This window comes from Clarias gariepinus, chromosome 19 (assembly GCF_024256425.1).
Source record: "Clarias gariepinus isolate MV-2021 ecotype Netherlands chromosome 19, CGAR_prim_01v2, whole genome shotgun sequence".
NCBI classification, from domain to species: domain Eukaryota; kingdom Metazoa; phylum Chordata; class Actinopteri; order Siluriformes; family Clariidae; genus Clarias; species Clarias gariepinus.
In genome coordinates this window covers 60,761-81,160 of record NC_071118.1, presented here as the reverse complement: position 1 = coordinate 81,160, position 20,400 = coordinate 60,761, and the positions used below count along the sequence as shown (strand labels likewise).

At 40.4% G+C, this 20,400-nt stretch overlaps 1 protein-coding gene across 3 annotated transcripts in view; it reads left to right on the top strand.

Moving 5' to 3' along the window:
- Positions 1 to 4,758: 4,758 nt before the first annotated feature.
- Positions 4,759 to 20,400, top strand: part of LOC128507542 (glucocorticoid receptor-like) — a 58,963-nt gene continuing 43,321 nt past the window's right edge. Inside the window, exons 1-3 of one of the 3 annotated variants that reach the window (XM_053478541.1) lie at positions 4,759 to 5,552; positions 5,664 to 5,815; positions 6,843 to 7,822. In XM_053478541.1, coding sequence (XP_053334516.1) covers positions 6,852 to 7,822 — 971 coding nt within the window. In that variant the 5' untranslated portion in view covers positions 4,759 to 5,552; positions 5,664 to 5,815; positions 6,843 to 6,851. Of the gene's footprint in view, positions 5,553 to 5,663; positions 5,874 to 6,842; positions 7,823 to 20,400 lie in introns of all 3 variants that reach the window. The other 2 variants (XM_053478540.1, XM_053478539.1) reach the window with 2 other exon arrangements.

Here is a 20,400-nt window from a genome sequence, read left to right as displayed (position 1 = left end):
TGCATTATACGACTGCCATTGACCCTAAAAGAGAGTTAAATTTTACAAATAAGAAATAAATATGAATAAAAGAAATACGATAGAAATTAAATTACAAAATTAAATTAAACTAGGAAAAATAGAACTAAAAATAAAAATAGAAATGAGCTATGAAAAAATAGAACTAAAAATAAAAATAGAAATAGGATGTACAAAATAGAAATATACTGTGCAAATTGAAATATACTTTACGGGGTGTGCAAATATGCGTAGAACAAAGTGTCTTTGTGCAGAGGTTATTAAAGTGTCTTTGTGCACTGGTCCAGGATGTAAACGTAAAACTGTAAAATGTAGTGTAGTTGTGAAGGTAGGTGTGCAAAGTTATTAAAGTGTCTTTGTGCAATGGTCCAGGATGTAACGTACGACATGTAGTGTATATATGAAGGAAGGTGAGCGTGTAATTGTCCATAGTGTTCATGGATGTAAGAAGATTGATAGATTTGACCAATTATGAAAATATTGTGTAGTTCTGCATAGTGGTGTGGTTGTGGTTGAGAGACCTTATCGCCTGCGGGAAGAAGCTCCTCCTCAGTCTCTCTGTGTTGGCCTTCAAGGAGCGGAATCGCTTCCCAGACCGCAACAGAGTAAACAGTCCGTTATTGGGGTGGCTGAGGTCCTTCACGATCTTCCTGGCCTTGGTCAAGCACCGCTTGTTGTAGATCGAGTGCAGGTCAGGGAGCTCGATGCGGATGATGCGCTCAGCTGATCGCACCACCCTCTGTAGAGCTCGTCTGTCCTGCATGGTGCTGTTCCCGAACCAGGTCGTGATATTTCCCGTCAGGATGCTCTCGATGGTGCAGGAGTAGAAATTCCTGAGCACCTTGGAGGGCAGTCTAAAGTCTCTCAAGCGTCTGAGGTGGTAGAGACGCTGCCGGGCCTTTTTTACCACGGTGTTGATGTGACAGGACCATGCCAGGTCCTGCGTGATGTGAACACAGAGGTATCTGAAGCTGTCCACTCTCTCCACTGGGCTCCTGTTGATGACGGGGGTCTGGTAGTTCCTCACCTGCTTTGTACTAAAGTCCACTATCAGCTCCTTTGTCTTACTGACGTTCAGGAGGAGATTGTTTCTCTGGCACCAGTTCTCCAGATTTCCAACCTCCTCCAGGTAGGCCGTCTCATTGTCACTGATTGTTCGTGATCAGGCCCACCACAACAGTGTCGTCAGCAAACTTGATGATGGTGGTGGAGCTGGTAGTGGCCACGCAGTCGTGGGTGTACAGAGAGTACAGCAGGGGGCTCAGAACACAACCCTGGGGGGCTCCAGTGCTGAGAGTGAGAGGGGCTGAGACATGTCCGCCCATCCTTACTGCCTGTGGTCTGCCAGTTAGGAAGTTGGAGATCCACTGACACATAGATGAGCTGAGTCCCAGGTGCTCCAGCTTGGTGGTAAGTGTGGAGGGAATTATGGTATTAAATGCCAATGCAATGGTCACGACTGCTCCGACCACCTTTTCTTCTGTTCCAGTACATACATCCTCCTGGGGTGGGCTTTCCCCTCTCTTTCTCAACAGAGGGTCAATTTGCCAAAAATATATTAAAATAAAGTCAGCTTAAAAAGTTGACCAGATTGTGAGGTGATGCTGTGAGTAAGTGTGTGTTCAGGTCTGTTCATGACATTGTGTGTGTTTAATTTAAATTCCACTTTCACAAACTCGACGGAAAACACTATTGAACATGGCACAAATCTTGTTTTCACGGTCCCCCTCATCAATTATTCACTTCTTACCTGATGGTGTTCAGCTATTTTATGTTAGTTCTTAATTAGTTTGCTCAGTTATACCAAGTTGTTTCTGTTAAACATTGCATGATTTATATTGTCAGTGTGTTACCTTATTTCTGTGTTCTTGGTTTTGGATCTTTTGGTTATGAATAGTTGTATATGTTGTCTCTCCCTCTTAACAAGATTTGAATGCTGATAATCAAGACACTTTAAATAAAGCAATGAGATCATAAGCAATAAGTTTTTACGTACAGTACTTCCCTCTCTCCTCTCCATGCTCATGAAACCAGGTCTGTGCATCCTCGTCTGCTCAGGCCACTGTAGTTAATGTAAGATACAGGAAACCATGGCTCCTTCCTAAAATACCCAAGCTCTTATCGTGAAAGTTCCTGAAGAACAATACCAGTTTTGGGGGTATATTTTTTGGGACCCATTAAACAGGTTTCAAGGGCAAAACGGTCACCTTTGACTCAACTCTTAGAGTGGAAAGTGCGGTTTAATTAGATTGATGAGGTTGGTTCTTACTTTAATAATGAAGTAATCTGAGGAACATTTGTTCTTTGATTGTGCTTTGCCAGAGTTAAAGTACAATATGATTCCTACAGGCCCAGAGAGACAGGTTGGACCACCTCTGGCTGTGCTCCTCTGGATTAATTGCCCATGCTCATGCCTGCATCATGCCCGTTAACCAGTAATGAGCTTGTTGGCATGGCAGTGTGGGTCTGCCTGTCCCTGTACTCCATAACACTTTCTCTGGCAATTTAGTCATAGAAAAGCAGCTTGTCTTCCACTTAAAGGTGACTACTGACCTCCGCTGGGTTCCTCTCTCCTCCTGTAAATGCATGATCTTATCAGGTTCAGTTCATGAGAAGCTGTTGAGTATTTAGTAGGATGATGAAATTCATTACCGAGAGATGGTTAGATATTGATCTCATCCATAGATCAATGATATCTATTATAAAAACATACAATGTAATATACTGTAACACTAAAATCTAAATGATCAACAATGAAAAAGTTAAATATAGACTGTTTGTGTTTTGAAGATAGATATGCTACAGGATTAGTCAGGATTTATGGCATTAATAAATCAGATTTCAATGAAATTGTTTGAAGAAACCTTAAAATTAAAAATAAGCAGATGATAATATTATACATTATAAACAAAGCAGTTCTGGAAAACTAAAGGATCAAACAGTTCAAAGAAGGATCCAGAAAAACCTCCATAGATGTGATTACCTGGTGATTCAGTACCTCATTTATTGCTTGCTGAGTCTAGACCTGAGCAACTGAAGCAAGCCCAGATCATAACACTACCTCCAGAGGCTTGTATGTTAAAGTGTATGTATATATTTATTTATATGATGGACTTTAACCCATCGTTTAAGTGATCTCTGATCATTTTTTTTTTTTGACAGTTGGCAGTTCAGCACTATAATTCTGTTATATAATAATATTATTACTGTTTCAATAATTCTTTGGAAAGCTCCTAAATCAAATAAAAAAAATATTCGTAACAGACACAATTTTCACTACAATCAAATAAATTGCACTATAAAGTGCAATTAAAATAAAAATAGAATCTTTCAATGAAAATAAAATTATCTTAAAATTTATATATTTATAATACTTATAAATATTATAATACTTTTAATATTTATAATACTTATAATATTTAGGCTGAAAAGTTACAATATTTAAAAAAAAAAAAAACTAATTGAATAGACACCTAATATTAACCTAATTCCAGTAACTATAATGTTTTCATTGTTTGATGCAGGCCATTAACTTGACCCTTGACTTTTATTTGGCTAGATGATATAGATATGTACTATAAATATGTGGAATGTATTAGTCAAGCTATTTTTATATCTCAAGTTTTTTTGTAAGATAGATATGCTTCCTGTTTGTTACCAGGTTACTAACTATAATCAATTAAATGTGTTTTCCCTCATCAAGCAGTTCCATTACAAGGATTTATAAGGTTATATAAACTTTAACTTTCAGTCACTTGGTCAGAAAGTATTATAGTATAACTGTTTTTACTTCCACAGGTGCATGTTAATTAATTGATTATGGTTAATTGAACATGCATGGAAAACATTGTTTAAACCCTTTACAATAAAGATCTGTAAAGTTATTTGGATTTTTACAACATTATTGTTGAAATACAGTCCTGAAAAAAGGCCTTTCTTTTATATATATATATATATATATATGTGTGTGTGTGTGTGTGTGTGTGTGTGTCCTAATATATCTGAACCTATTATCACATACTTTCTCTTTGTATTAAACCAAAAAATAATAATGTGAATGATTTCTCTGATTGCTTCTGTCCGGTCTCCTGCAGGGTGCCAACACTTCCAGAGACCCAGAGATTATTAGAGTTTTCAGGAAACCAGCAGGAAGCCCTGAAACACTGTGAGTTCAGTTCTTTCTCCTGAAGAAGTGTCTAACGGGAGCAGTAAGAGCCCAGGGTTCTCCTGCAGTTCCTGGGAGACTGAAGTCGGGTTCTCCTCTGTGAGAACTCCTTCAGATGAACTTACAGCTGTGTTCTTACCCCACACCCCATGGAACACCGCAGCACTATTAAACACTGCACGCTGATGTATTTAACACGCGAATGTCCGGACGCCTGATTAATTATTAATGCGCATGTCACTGGAAACAATACAGCTGTAAAGAAGAGGCAGGGTTTGGTGCGCATGCGCGTTCGGAGCTCTGGTCCGTATCAAGCAGTTCAGAGTCTTTGATCCGAGTTTAATAACTCTGAGACGCGGGAGTGACGTCATGCACCGTGACCCTGCCTCGCGTTATCTCAACTGTCCGCACCTCGGGGTGCTTTTATTTTAAATCCCGACGCACAGCGCGAGCTTCCCGCTTCTCTTCCGTTAGCGCGCGCACTTCGCCCGGTTTATCATCTACCAGAGAGAGCTGCGCCACTCCCCCCTATTTCCCCCCCCCCCCCCCCGCCCCTCCCGCGCGCCGCTCCTCGCAACTTTTTTATTTCTTTTAACTTCAACTTTAATCATCAGAGCGCAACAAGATCAAAGGAAACAACCTCGATACAATGTAACAAACATGCGCGCGTGTCAGGCGGGACCGTGCTCCAATCCACAGTTTTGTGCACTTTTGCATAACGGACTGTGTGTGTGTGTGTGTGTGTGAGAGAGAAAGAGAGAGAGAGTTTGTGGAATTCTGCGTCCAATCTGCCGTCTGATCCAGGCATGACGCGTCTGATCTGATGACACGGACTTGGGTTGTTTCGGGAGCGCGCGCGCGCGCGCGCGTGTGTGTGTGTGTGTGTGTGTGCGCGCGCAGGGTTTGGAGAGGTGTTCACTCTGTCAACACCCCGCTAGACATGTGAGTCCGTCTGCCTGTCTGTCTGTTGCTCAGTCTGTGGATGGTTTCGCGTCTAATCTGTTGAGTCGGAAGCGTCTTACGTAACGCGCGCGCGCACGCGCGTGTGTGTGATGTGTGTGTGATGTGTAACAGCTCGAGCCGGAGCGCGCTGACTGTCTGATCTCTGCGCGTCAGACTGCTTTAACTCAGACCAGATTTTACAGGTTTAAAGGGTTTGAGCTAGATACATAACCCCTGTGTGTGTGTGTGTGTGTGAGAGAGAGAGAGAGAGAGAGAGTGTGTGTGTGTGTGTGTGTTTGCGTGCGTGCCTGCGGGGGAAGTAAAGACGCAGCTCGTGAATTCAAGAAGACACAGTCGGATTTATTCCGTTTTTTTTACCCAGGACAGACTGAAATGATCTCGGTCACTTCCTGAATATTTGTCGCAGGTAAGAACACACCCGTCTCTCCTTCTTGTCTTCTTTCTTTTCACTCTTTCTCTCTGTTTCATTTCTCTGACACAACAACAACAACAACAACAACTTCATGCCATCTGTCAGAGTGGATCGGATCGGATCGGATCTAAAGTGACAGCTGTGGGACTGGATCCCATGGATTCGACCCAGCACTGTGACCCATGGGGATCCACCCCGCGCTGAGATTAGGGGCTTCTGATCGATATTTCCGAGCTGTTTGACGAGTTCCCGCCTCGGTAAGCCTGGGCTTTGGACTGCAGTAGCTCTGCACAGCCAACAGGTTGCACTAATTCTGTATGTGATATTTATTAATCATGCATTACAGATTTTTTTAACATTTTGCACTTTAGAAAGAGTTTACTAACAGTCACAGGGAAGGGATGGTCTCAGGGAGATTCACAGATGCGAATGAGTTGTTATAGTGTGCAGCTTAAACCTCAGACACATGACATTCATGCCTTAGTTTTACAAAGTCATCTTTTTAAATGCTTTTTTTTTAATCTATTTTTTGTCTCCTAAGAGAACTATATTACATAAATAATTACTGTGATGTGATCATTGTATTAACATAATATTATTCCCAAGACAATATATAAATATACTGTGTTCATGTGTTCATGTATTATATGTTAATAAATATACAAGCTGTACATGTAAACACAGACATTCACTAAAATGTTTTGGCTTCTGACATTATTCTTAATTATTTATTTCTTGTTTAATTTCATTCAATAATTACATGCGGGATCACCTAGTATCAGTGTTGTCGTGGTTATTCTTTATTATTTTCATGGTGTTTGTCATGTTAGTCATATGGTGGTCATGATGAGAGCATGGTTAACGTACAGTAAAGGAAAATGGCATAATGGAAAACAAGTTTTAAACAATAAGTTTTAAACAAACCAGGAACTGGTGTTAATATGACACAGTGTTTTAAACACATTTAAGCGAGTGAAGGGTCACATGATGGTAAATGTCTTTTACTTCATAAAGTGTCTCTGGCTCTAAAAGGTTAATTTTTATGTTACTGAATAAAATATTGAATAAGTGCTGCTTATCATTGAGAGACACGGTTTTCAGGAAACTGTGTATAAAGCTGTGTATTGTCTAGTATTTAGACTGGAGAGAGTTGTATTATTATTATTATCAGAATTGTACTATTGTAGATAATTATTAATATAATTATTATCGACAAATAAACGCAAATGTGTCATCTGTGAGATGTTCTTTAGTTACTAATGACCTTATCTTTCCATGTCACAGCCTTGAGAGATGGATTGTTGGCTGAACCTCAGCAATAATCCAGCCAAGAATATATCTTTACCCACGAGAGGCCTGCTGCAGACCCCGGGGAGCACCGTACCCACCAGCTCCTCTTCCACCGACGTCTCAAATGGACTGAGCAGCGTTAACGTTCACAGGGAGCCACAGATGGGACAAAACAACCAGGAGCAGGACACTAAAGCCTCCAAGATGCAGCAAAGGCCGAAGGAAGGCTTTCATCTCAAGGATAACCTGACACTTTTGGACGAGAGCATCGCGGATTTGAACCGTACCTCAGAAGACTTCAGAACCCCGGACACATTCGCATTCAAAATGGAGGAGTTTTCCCCCTTGGATAAATCTGACTATGACTTCAGCTCCTATGATCAGACAGAAAAAGATGAGTCTGGAAACGACAGACTGATAGAAGAGAACACGATGGATATCCTACAGAGTCTGGAGCTACCTGGATCTCTTTCAGACCTCAGCGAGTTTTGTGTGACAAACGTTGATGCTTTTTTCCCGTCCCTGGCTGTGGAGGAGGTGGTAGGCAGCAGCATGCTGAAGGAGACTAAACCTGCTCTGGCTGGAGAAAACATTAACGGAAATGATAAAGCACATCCACAGCAGACTCTGGAACAAAACGTTAATGTTCCTGTCATTAAGACGGAGAAGGATGCTGATTTTATTCAGTTGTGCACACCTGGTGTGATCAAGCAGGAAAACGAGAGGAGAGGGTACTGTCAGATGGCAGCCATGCCCGGGCACCCTGTCTCGTCCATCAGTCTGAGCATGGACAGCCCGTCATACCACTATGGAGTCAGTACCTCTTTACCGGACCAGAAGCCGGTGTTGGGCTTGTTTGGCACTTTGCCCCCTGGTGCTGATGGCTGGGTTCAAGGAAATGGTTTTGGGGATGTGTCAGGGATGCAGAGGGCCAGCAAGTCTCAACCGTGTTCCTCCACCTTCACCTACAGCAGGTAGGACTATGTGTGTGCATGAGTGTGTGTGAGGAGGGGGGTTGGGTGGGTGCTTGTGGGGAGGGGGGACATCTGAATTCATCAAAATAGAGCTGAATTAAGAAGTACAAATGTAAAACAGTTATTTTGTTAATTAAACTCAAGAAGGATTTAATTAACAGCACATATGTATGAGAATATGTTCTGTTTTTGTCATTTACCAAAATAAATTAATATCTTTTATTCATGCCATAAAACAGGCATTAACATCATAACACCATCTCTGGTTAAAGACAGCTGCTGACAAAGGACGTGCATTCATTACTCAGTCAGCAAATTTTCTCCTTTTTGCAGAATAACTTAAGCATTTGTCTACATTATTTAGTTTTTTTGTCTCTAGAATCCTTTATGGTGAATAATCTGGACATGGCACAGGTACGGTTTGCGCCCCAGAATCTCCTCCAATTTAAAGTAATTGATCAGAAGCGACTCGGGGTGGAGTACCAACAACTGAGGAGCAGAATTAACATAAAGAGCCGATAATAAGGATGAATAAGGAGAGAGAAACGTTTTAATGATTAAATGACACTGAGGGAACAGAAACGACACATTTTTTTTTTATTAAAGAGTTTTTTTTGTTCTTTCAACTTGAGATTTGCACATTAGCACTTTTAATTTATTGGTACTGAATCATGTATCAGCACATATTTTTCCTTTTAAAGCTACTAGGATTACCAGAATAAAAATAGTAAAAAGAAATATTAATATAATCAGGGCTGCACAATTTTATAAAAAAACAACCAGGTTGTGATTATTTTGACATTTGTGATTTAAACTTCTTGATTTAACTATTAAATGTAACATTTGTATTTAAGTGTATTTATCTAGACTAACTGCAGTAAATGGCATGTATGAGCTCGGTAAGAGGATGCGTGCCAATATCTGAATTATAAAAATTTGAATTTGGTGTTTATTTATCAACCCAACAGTATTTAAAAAAATAAATAAATACTTATATCTGAAATATATATATATGGAATTATATTTACTGTATATATAGATTATATAAATATAAAAAAATTATTAAAAAGATTATAACATCTTCTAGTCTTATTCTTTTTTGTTTGTTACAGAATTTGATTATTCTTTTCCTCTGATATCCAATCAGCCACATTTTATTCTTATATCAAGCAAAAACTGCTAATTAATGCAAATTAATGAGAAAATGCCGTGAAGCGTCAGAACCTCAGACTTCTTACAAACTAGCCAGTGACTCAGATATTCATCCTGGAGGAGTTCATTCCTACACCTGAGCCTCAGGCCAGAGAAGAGCCTTGATGTCCATGTCCTCCTTCTGACCTGAGATCTGGTGGGTCAAGTCCTGCTGTACAAAGACTGTGTATTTTGTAAGTCGCTCTGAATGAGAGCGTCTGCCGAATGTCTAAATGTAAATGTGTTTTTAATCAGAGCAGGGTTCGCTAAGTGTCTTCAGGAAGGAGCTGGTCAGAGGTGGTGGTGGAGGATTACGTGGCGTTTGGGTTAAAAACATGCTGTGCTGCTGCGTTCTGGATCAGTTTCAGGGGTCAGATGGTGCACAGGGCAGACCTGTGAGTCAGCAATGCAATAATTAAACACCTGAGTGACCTTTGGGGGTAAACATGGCCTCCTGATCCTCCTGATGCTGTACAGGAGAAGCGAGTCAGGTGAACCATGTGAGGTGAGAAGGATGGTTGGTTGCCCATGACAACTCCAAGGCTGCATGGTCTGATCTGAGAATGTTGGCATTAATGATTGGCATCATTTTGCTGGTGTATCTGCTTGTCTAGGAGACACTCGGGTGTTGGCAGGAACCTTTTTATAAAGAGTAGTTTTCTCTCTATAATGCTTCGGGTCCCCAGTAAAAGCGATCTGTGGACGTGACTCGAAACTATTAGTGCTATTAAATGTCTTAATGTTAAATGTGCGAGTTACCTAGATGTGGGATTAATATGTACAGAGAAGAACAGATTCTATTTATTGCCATGACTCCATGGAGTGATTTAACATCAACATTAATATTTTATTTTAAAAAATAAAAAAGCTCTATTCTGATAAAGAGTCAGATAAAAATCTGTAGTTGTCATTTCTAAAGCTGAGATGTTTGCTGAACCGAACCGTCGACCTGATTTAATTTCCATGTCGGCATCGGTAGAGAGTGTCCGCTCCTTTCAGAGCAGTGTGTGTGTGTGTGTGTGTGTGTGTGTGTGTGTGTTCAGTGAAAACAGACAGGATTTAAACGACTTAACGTCACGAACACACTCGATGCGAGCGGGACAATAAACAGACTGGCCTGTTTGCACACGTGTCTGATACGACTTCATTATACACGTCTGGGATCTCAGACAAAATCAATTTGTTCAGGGTCGGTGTTTAATTCAGATGAAAAGATTATAAACAAATTTATAACATGCGACATAGTTTATGACCGCAGTGGTGTAGTTTTAGATCAGGATCGATCATTTATTATATATTTACCTACAAACTAATTTTGTACATATAGAAGTGATTCTTCTTTTTAAATAGAGATTTAGCAAAAAAAAAAAATGATCAAGATCCTGTGAAGTGTTTTCCTATAAGAATCATCATCATCATCATCATCATCATCTAAAATAAAAAAAAAGCAAAACATCCATGACTCATTTTCCATTCTGGCGGGAGTGTGTGCAGAGTTATGTGGCTCAGTGTCATCTTTCACTGAAATCAGCTTAGATTTCCCACTGAGCTGAACCGGGGATGTGACCTTGATGAAGCTGAGTTGAAGGTATTTATTGGACTGATAATAATCTTTATGTAAGAATTAATGTGACAGACAGTTCAGTTATATGAAAATAATCCACGGCAGGGTGGTGCGATACGGCACGGCACGGCTTATCCCTAATCCCAAGAGGATTATTTTTGTATAACTGCGGCCTGGGGTGTAACGACCTAATGATGGTGGAAAAAGAAAAGAGAAAAGTTAGTTCCTGGAATCATTTACACGGTTAACAAGCGTTTTCTTGCCTTCCTCTCTTTCTTTTTTTTCTCTCTCTCTGTCTCTCTCTCTCTCTCTCTTTTAAAAAACTAAACAAAAAACAAAACCTCAGCTTTATTTAAATTTCAACAAGAAGCCAAAAAGCGTAATGTTCACTGTCCTAAAGACATTTCCTATAATAATGATATATAATTATTAGTATTAGACTAATATAGTATTACTAATTATATATAGATAATTGGTATTAGAACGAGCGCATTAATATTCTAACCAATAAGATTTCGGAATTCAGGATCGCTGTGGTTTAAATACCGCACGTGTGGCCGATATCAGTCAGGTTCATAAAGACATGAAAAAGGTCTGACAGCATCCAAACCCCGCCCCCTAAATCCAACAAACATCCGCATCATCTTGTGAATTCCAGTGTGTGTTTATAATCACAGATCATTTGAATAGGTCGATCCTCACAATTAGACACGACAGATTATCGCTGATACACAGTGACTGTACACTCATCTCACTCGCTGCACTCATGTCCCTCCTTCATCACACTATCCTCCTCTTCGCCTGTCCAGACGGGACTAGAACATGATTCTATTAGCATAATGTCAAAAGGTAACTAAATTAAACAACATTCGATTTTTTTACCTTCAACAAAGGCATTCTGGGTAATGTAGTGAAAAATGTATGACTTATGGATTCACCTACATTTCGTAATACACCTTTAAAAATCATATTTTAATGATATTATTAACAAATTAAATACCGCCGCACACACATATATTTCACATTTTTATATTTGTTTTCACATTTTTTTTAAACCAGATGTTTTTTTTTTCTTTAGATAAAGTTGTGGCAGGTTTAGTGGAACACTTTTTAAATGATAAAGAAATATCTTTTAACAAAAACTTTATTAACCTACATGATATCATCACCATTGATAGAGGGAAAGGGGTGCCAAAACTTTTAAATATGGCTTGTCATACCCACAGACTGGTTATTGAAGGATGTCTAGTTGCTCCTTCAGTGTACGGTTCTTATATAAATCCTAAATAGATAAGTTCTATGTGATTAATGAACTAAAGATCAAAGAAACATTCGATGTTAAAGGTTCGGTCCAGTTCGGTTCAGCCGATGCTTTTTATCTACAGAGATCCGTTTCACGGTCCGTCAAACAATGCAGAGGAATCTGGACCTGGAAGACCCTGGAGCGTGTAATTTGCTCTGGGACGCACCGTATCTGAGGATAAACACACGGAGGTGTAATCAGAGAGGGCTTCAGTATTTCAGTCTTATTGCAGACCCAAAGTCGCTTTGAGCGATCCGTCCTGTAAACAGATCTGTTGGTTCAGAATCCTGAGAATGTGAAAAAACTGAGTGCTGAACAGATCTGCCGTGCCGAGAAACAAAAACACAGGCATCGTCTGCGTACGGCGTTATTTGGTGAAGCGAGTGGCCTGCTCTGACCTCTTGGAAAGCTGCGCTGTTCCTAATGGACACAGCTAATGGCTCGAACGCGTGTGATAATAGAAGAGAACGCTTCTGTCACGGTGACATTTGTAAAACGTGAAGCGTTAGATTGAGTAATAGCAGGAGTAAAAACCTGCGCACGTGTTCATTCATGTAGTTATTAAACAGGGTGCTCATTATGCAGGAGCGCAGTGTGTAAAATCACACACACACACACACACACACACACAGATTCAGGTTAAGGAAATGCTCACAACAACCCAAAGTCAATCCAGTGAGCATGAAAGCATGAAACGCAGCACCGGCAGGAAGGCTAGGCTAACTGGAAGAAGCGCTCTGTGCAGCTGTGGTGAGCAGATAAGCAACGTGGAGAACATTGAAGATGACCGAGGCCTGATGCAGATGAGATACAACAGCTGAAGTAAACTTGCTCTTAACTACGTGTACACGCACGCATGATAACTGGCTTGTGCATCCTCCATTTTGTTTAGTGCGTAGCTTGTGCACATCTTCTTTAACACCTTGCATCTACACTCTGTAAGGAAACATTATACGTAATGTTTAGTCTAGTGTCTGATTGAATTCTCCGCTATGTATGCCCCCTGCTGGAATCCTCCGGTAGCACGCGCAGTATTTAGGCTAATACGCAAACAAATCCTGTACGCTCACAACGTTGCTGGTTGTCTACACCAACGCACGGTTTAACAGCGAGTATATTTCCTCCCTTGGGGTTCCACTGCTGTCAGCCAAGAACAGTAATCTGAAGCTGCAAATCTTCTTCCATTCCACCCACGTCGGCCTCGTTAGTGGGCGTGTCCTGACAGCTCGTCTCATCGGCGCTAATTGCACTTGCATTGCTTTGCTTGTATACAGAGAGATAAAGCGTTTCAGATATCCTGATCAAACCAGAAATGTAATTAGGTTACGCTCACAACCACCTGAGCTCTCGATCTCGGCTGCTGTTCCCTCCGCGATGTGTCTCCACATGCACCAGCAGAGTCGAGCAAAAACAGAGTGAAGGTGAATTTCATCGGTTTATAATCGAATCTCTGAGACAGCATGAACTATTTTCTTCTGCTACAGGTTTTGAACTGAAAATGAAATAAAAATGATTCTGTCTGTCTCTCTGTCTCTCTCTCTGTCTGTCTCTCTCTGTCTGTCTGTGTCTCTCTGTCTGTCTCTCTGTCTGTCTGTGTCTTTCTGTCTCTCTCTCTGTCTGTATCTCTCTCTGTCTCTCTCTCTCTCTCTGTCTCTCTCTGTCTGTCTCTCTCTTTCTGTCTCTCTCTCTGTCTGTATCTCTCTCTGTCTCTCTCTCTCTCTCTGTCTCTCTCTGTCTCTCTCTCTGTCTCTCTCTTTCTGTCTCTCTCTCCCTCTCTGTCTGTCTCTCTCTGTCTGTATCTCTCTCTGTCTGTCTCTCCCTCTCTGTCTCTCTCTCTGTCTGTCTCTCTCTCTCTCTGTCTCTCTCTGTCTGTCTCTCTCTGTCTGTCTCTCTCTGTCTCTCTCTCTCTCTCTCTCTCTCTCTCTCTCTGTCCCTCTCTCTCTCTGTCCCTCTTTCTCTCTCTCTGTATGTGAATCTACTGCACACAAACCTCTCGATCTTGTTTTAGGATTCTACTTCATCAGTTTTTTTTTCTTCAGTAAAGTCCAGACTTTGTGGACCACTTTGGATTTTTGACTTTGAGTGAAGAAAGAGTTCTCTGATTAAATAAATAGTGTGTGAGTGTGTGAGAGTGTGTGAGAGTGTAAAGGAAATTCCTCTCGGGCTACATGTGTAAGGACTGAACTATGTAGAGCGCAGCAGACGGTTATTTTTAGTTTTTTTTCCCCGTCTCCTCTAACTCCTTTATATTCTCTGTTTAGACCTCAGCTTTTTTAATAAGGTAAAAATCCAGAGACTGAGACCATCAAAATATTACAAATATTAACGTTATTCATCTTTAAGCAGCTCTGTATCGATTTATAAGCTTGTTGCAAGACACGTCTGAAGCAGGTTCGGAGATGAAACGCGCCGGAATGTGTTGGAATTTTAAACGGCTTCGATCCTCACTGTTAGAGCCAATAAGAGTGATTATTGTTTTGCAAAGATATAAATAATTGATCTGTTTGTTTGAGTGAAATATTCGAGTTATGAGATGTAATGTTAGCTCTGAGGCCGGTGTTGGTGTACCGGATGATTTTTTTTTTTCCTCCACAAAAATTAATCTTTTCTCATAAATACAAACTCTATTAGTCACAGACACACTCATACACAGCATGATGCGAAGTGAAATGTTTATACGACTGCTGATGACCTAAATACTAAAAAACAGGAAAATTAGAGTTTCAATAAGAATATGAAGTATGAAATAATTTTACAAATTAAAAATATAGAAAAATATTTAAAAAAAAACTTTAAAAAGATTTTTAAATTAACATTATGTACAAATAATAAAGTAATAGAATAAAAATAATATAAAAATATAATAAACAAAGTGAAGTGGGATGTAAATCCAGGTGGTTTGTGTCTACATTTGAATATTATTGAAACACTTCCTGCCCCAATGATCACAAGTAAGTGAAATTAGGAAGTAATAGACGTGTTAAATACAGGCATCGATTCTGTGTTCATGTTCCTAAAAAATAAACCACAATTTATTACCAGGTATTCTCAGAATGCGGTCGTGCATGTCAGGGCTATCAGACTACCAGACCGTGCATTAGGGACAATGTTATCTATATTTGTCTTTAGCTTATAATTATGATTAATAATAATACTAAATCATACACATTTATTTTAACGTTTATTTTGAATTGAAATGGAGTGTAATGGTAATTAGGCGTGTTCAGATCATCAACACCATCTACTGTAGCAATTCCACACACCAACCTGAAGTATTTTTCTTCTTTTCGCACAATATTTATTAGCTGTTATTTACAGAAGAGCTATTTCTTTTATCTTGACTGTTTACTGTTTCTTTATCTGTCATGTACAATTTATTTGCACGACCTTACCTCATCATCACAGAGTATTACATTGTGCCGTGTTGTTGCTTCTGTTTGCACATTTGCTCTTACACTCCTTACAGTAGACAGTTTAGTTTTATTAATTTATGGTGTTAGTTTATGTTGTATGTACAGTAGCAGCTCGGTCCTGGAGGAACGGCCCTGGTTCCTGTCACTGTGTACTGAACTGTCTACTTGACTTGCGGCTGGATAAAATGGTGAAAACAGACGAGTGTGTCTTGGTTACATGTGACTCCAGCATGTGGCTCTTGTGTGATATCAGCCAGCGGTTTGCAACTAAACCTCATCTCCTCCAAGTCCTGGAGCGTTCAATCAGGTCTGAGTGTGATCGGAGCGGGCCCGGGACTCGTAGTGTTGATGACCAGATCAGTGAAGAGGTTCAGGGACAGAAACAATCACAAGGATTAAAGCAGTTATAAATATGATTATACTCTTTTTGAACATTTAATTTTCATATTTCCTTATACCAGTTGGATTATATTTATAGAAAAATCTTCAGATTAGAGTTGGTGGACTGTGAACCTTCTCCGGTCTGGTTTCTACACTCGGAGTGTTTTCTGCTCATCCCGTGGTTACGGACGTCAGTGAACCCCAGGCTGCTGCCACGTGACATGCTCTTCTCATCGACTCCATTACTGCTGGTATCGTGTCGCTGTGCAGCGTCAAACAGCCTGTGAAGGAAAGCCAGCGTGGGCTCTCGTACCTCGGCTCCGAGCCGCACGGGGGAAAACAAAAGCTCTGTTTCTCTGGCATCGAGCACGAGTGCAGATCCCTGGTGATAAATGTTGTGACAGATTTACAGCAGGTAACAGTTTTAGACACACACACACACACACACACACACACACACACACACACATTAACATAGACAGATGGATCAGGTGCCGGTTCAGGAGTTCTCTGGTTAGCCACAAAGTTTACTTAATGCTAACGCTGCAGTACCTCCGGGGGGAGTCCTGGGTCTTATTGGGTCTTATTGGGTCTTGTTGTGCCGCTCGTGTTGCCTGAGTAACAGCTTCTGTGGCTCATTTTTAATCTCAGCTTCATAAAACCCAAAGTGTTCCCAAATATCAGGTAAAAAAAAAAAAACACCTTCTTCACAGACATGTCTGTTTCTCCCCCTTTCACATTTTGGAACATAAACATGACTCTGACTGAATTCAAAAGGAAAAACCTTAGAAATCTGTTTAGGAATTGTGCTCCTGGTAACTCAGTCCTTTAGTCTGGAGCTGGGCTTTTAGGTTTATAGTTTAGTGCCTCTGAGATTTTCCCCCGGTTTACACTGCCTGGCCAGAAACCTCACACACTCTTAGACTTCATTCAGTCACCTTCAGCTTGTGTGTAAATGATTCCTGATGCTCCCAGAGCCGCTCTCTCACTCTCTGAGTCCTGGAATATGTCTGTTCCATCAGGGAAGAAGAAGAAACCCTCCATAGATGTGATGACGTGGTGATTCAGTACATTCAGATCATAACACTGTCTCCAGAGGCTTGGACAGTGGACACTATGCATGATGTGTCCATCGCTTCATGTCCTTCCCCTCTCACCCTGACACGCCCATCACCGTTTGCACCTTCACCAAGCGTTTAAGTGATCTCCATGCATGATATTGTCTGATCACATTACTTCATCACAAAGTTGACGGTTCAGCACGATCCCTAGAGAAAGACTTCTCAACTCAATTGCAGGAATTTCAAATCTCTTTGCTTGATGCAGCCCAATAATTCGACCTTTCTGGAGTGGGGCTGATTTTTGGCCAGGCAGTGGATAATAAATTTGCCTCTTTTTTGTCATTTGGCTTGAAGACAGATTGCAGCCACAGCATAGTTTTTAGATTGCAACATCTTTGCAGTTGAATGCTGCGTTTCTCAGTGTGTAAGTGTTTAAGCTCTGAACAAATATTTATTATGAATATCAAGAGCTAGGAGTGAAGGAAATATTACATCATATTTTAAGGCGTTTTTATATAAACAACATCACGACACAGATTTGCTAACAAACTGCCAGGAAAACAGTGAAGTTGCATTCAACATAAACCTTTTTTTTATAATCATTAAATAATGTCGATAATGATTATAACATTTAATTTACAATGTTAAAGAGTGAGAGACACTACCATGCAGAGTCCAGAGAGCAGACTGGCGGCGCTTTTAGGAGGACGGGGCGTTATACCTGCTCTCACTTCTATTACAGCGACACTAGCCAATCAAGGGTGTCTGTGGACTCAGGAAGGTGGAAGGTGCGGAGAGCGCTTTCCTCCGAATGTGTGTTGCATGAGCAGCAGTTCAAAACGTTCAATTCATTTGGAGTCACGGGTCTCAGGGGAAGCAGATGATAGTTTTCACCCTCCCTGTTTGCTGGAGAGTTCTCTAACACAGGGACGGGGGGGCGGTGGTATATATATGTATATAAATATGTATAGGTAAATTTGGGAAAAAATCAGGGGTGAGAATAATTATTATAATCTTGAGCAGGAGAAATGTACTTTCAGGGTTTATAAGTTAAAAACAAACCTTTTATTATATTGTGTCTAATCTGTAACTTTACAAAAGACTTATTTCTAGATATAAACTCTGTAAATATTTGAAACAGATCAAATGTGTGTGTGTGTGTGTGTGTGTGTGTGTGTGTGTGTGTGTGTGTGTGTGTGTGTGTGTGTGTGTGGTTTAATGCTTTACTCATAAAATGATGGTTTAGGTTGTACTTTACCCATCTGAGCACATCGAACTGAACTTTACACATGCAGTTGTGTTTGAGAAAAACCCAGAATAAACAGCGCCAGGTTTCGTGAGCTCTATTTCAGTCCTGACTTTATCATGTTTTATTTACTCTGACCTGCTGTCTTATTTCACCTTTGTTTGCCCAGAACTGCTCATGCATAATTTATCATGGATTGTGGTCCTAATTGTGTGTGTGTGTGTGTGTGTGTGTGTTTTAATAAAATAACACAGTAAAAAAAACAAATTCGACACCTCTGCACTGTTAGTTAAATAATCAGATAATAATCAGATCGTCAGAGTTGAGATTCTTGTCCCTGGAAGTTTTTAATGTTTGGACTGAAGTTCAGATCCAGAGGGACGTTAGTGTTAGCAGGGACTGAATGAGACGCGTCAACAACAACAACAATTATTTTTACCTTTTCATATGTTGCAGATATTGATACACACACACACACACACACACACACACACGCAGGCAGGACTTACACAACCGATCACACACATCCAAACCTCTCAGAACATTCTTATGGATGAAGTGACCTGAAGGACGTCCATCATTAAACTGTTTTATTTTTTCTGATGTGACATTTCTAATTAAAATTCCTTCCACTTTTGTAATTGAGCAGCTGTGCTGATGATGTGTTTGATTAGCTCCGCCCACTCAGGGTGTCGATATACACTAATTCTGTGTTTATTTTATTAATAATGTATGAAAGTCTCATCATTTTGTCATTTTATGAAACTAATATTACTCGTTATAAACATAAATTTAAAAATACTAATAATAATAATAACGAATGAAATGGTGTGTGTGTGTGTGTGTGTGTGTGTGTGTTCATACATGGAAAAATCGTCCCGTTTTCTTGTGGTTGTGTTTTTTCCCCGGTTCCCTCGGCTGTGCTCTGACAGACAGACATCAGTACATCAGGAGACTAACGATGTCTGAACGATGTGCCGTGTTTCATCTCCCCTGTTCCTAAGAAACGCTGGAAAACATTCGAGTCATTTCTGCCTAAATGGTCAATAAAACCGATCATAATCATCTAGAAGTCTGGATCGCGAACGGCTGCCATTATTTTGTCGACTCGTCACTTATCTGGACTCTGTGTGTAAGACGAGGGATGCGGGCCCTAAGGTCTCGAGTCCTACATGCATGCTGGGGTGAAACCATCTTTAACTGACAAAACACTCCAGGAATCCGGAGCACAGGGTTGAATTTATTTGAGGTTTTCTGAAACTAACCCAGGTTTAAAATGACACACATCTAATATCTGGTTGAGCGATCTGTAGCAGGTTTTATTTTGAAGCAGGAGCTTTTTCCATCTCCACCAACAAGCTTCTATTAGAATTCTGGTTGGATATTATGACACTCCTCTAGGCAGAATCAGGAGTGTTAAAATTAAATCCTGGTGGTTTTATGGCATAAACACTGGTTAAATCTGGTTTTAATGGTTCTGCAGAAAGTCTTAGAAGTTCTCCTCCTTCTCCGAGATTCCATCTGCATGATTCTGCAGAACAACATGAGTGTGATGCTACCACCACCGTGTGTAACAGCTGCTACAGAGTTCTTTGTGGTTGAATGACTCAGATCTCTGTGAACTGTCTCCGCCTCCCAAGAACTTGTACTTATCGCGTGTCCAGGAGTGTGAACTGATCTGCAGAATCATCTGAATCTGCAGATGTTTAGAGATGGCTCTGAGAGACGTTCCTGACTCTCCCATCCTCTTTGGACTTTTCCATTCTGCTGTGTGTTGGTCCATCCCATGAGCGCTGTCTCACACACAAACACTTTTTATGTTGCACAGAGAAACTACCAGCTGGAGTCCATCATCATGACTAACAGGAAGTTGAGACGCCTCGGGCTCGGCGAATTAAAACATTACAGGACTTTCTGCATGACTGACATGTTGATTTCAGAAATAAACAAAATCATTAAACTAAATAAATAAGGAATAAATCATTAAAAGTTTTGGCCTATCCTGCATGTTCCTGCTGTGAATGTGCGTGTATGTGTGTGTGTGTGTGTGTGTGTGTGTGTGTGTGTGTTTAAACTTTAGAACGCTGCTGCAGTACAGGGCGATCATATCATGCTACATGTGGATTATGATGATGTTTTATTTTTTAATGATGATAATGAAGGTGTATTTCAGTTCCTGTACAGTGAACACTCATGCAGTACTGTAGCTTAGAACAAGCAAAAAACAGATAGTTTTATTGCTTAACACTGAAGAAAAAAAGAGTCAGAAAAGGAAACACACACAACCTGACAGCAGAACTGGCCCGATCCGACCCGATCCGTCACTCTCACTCAGCATCATGAGATATTTATTACAAAGGCAGGAAAAATCATCCCAAATTGCTTACATTATAGACGTCTGTTTGTTATTTTTTGTCCT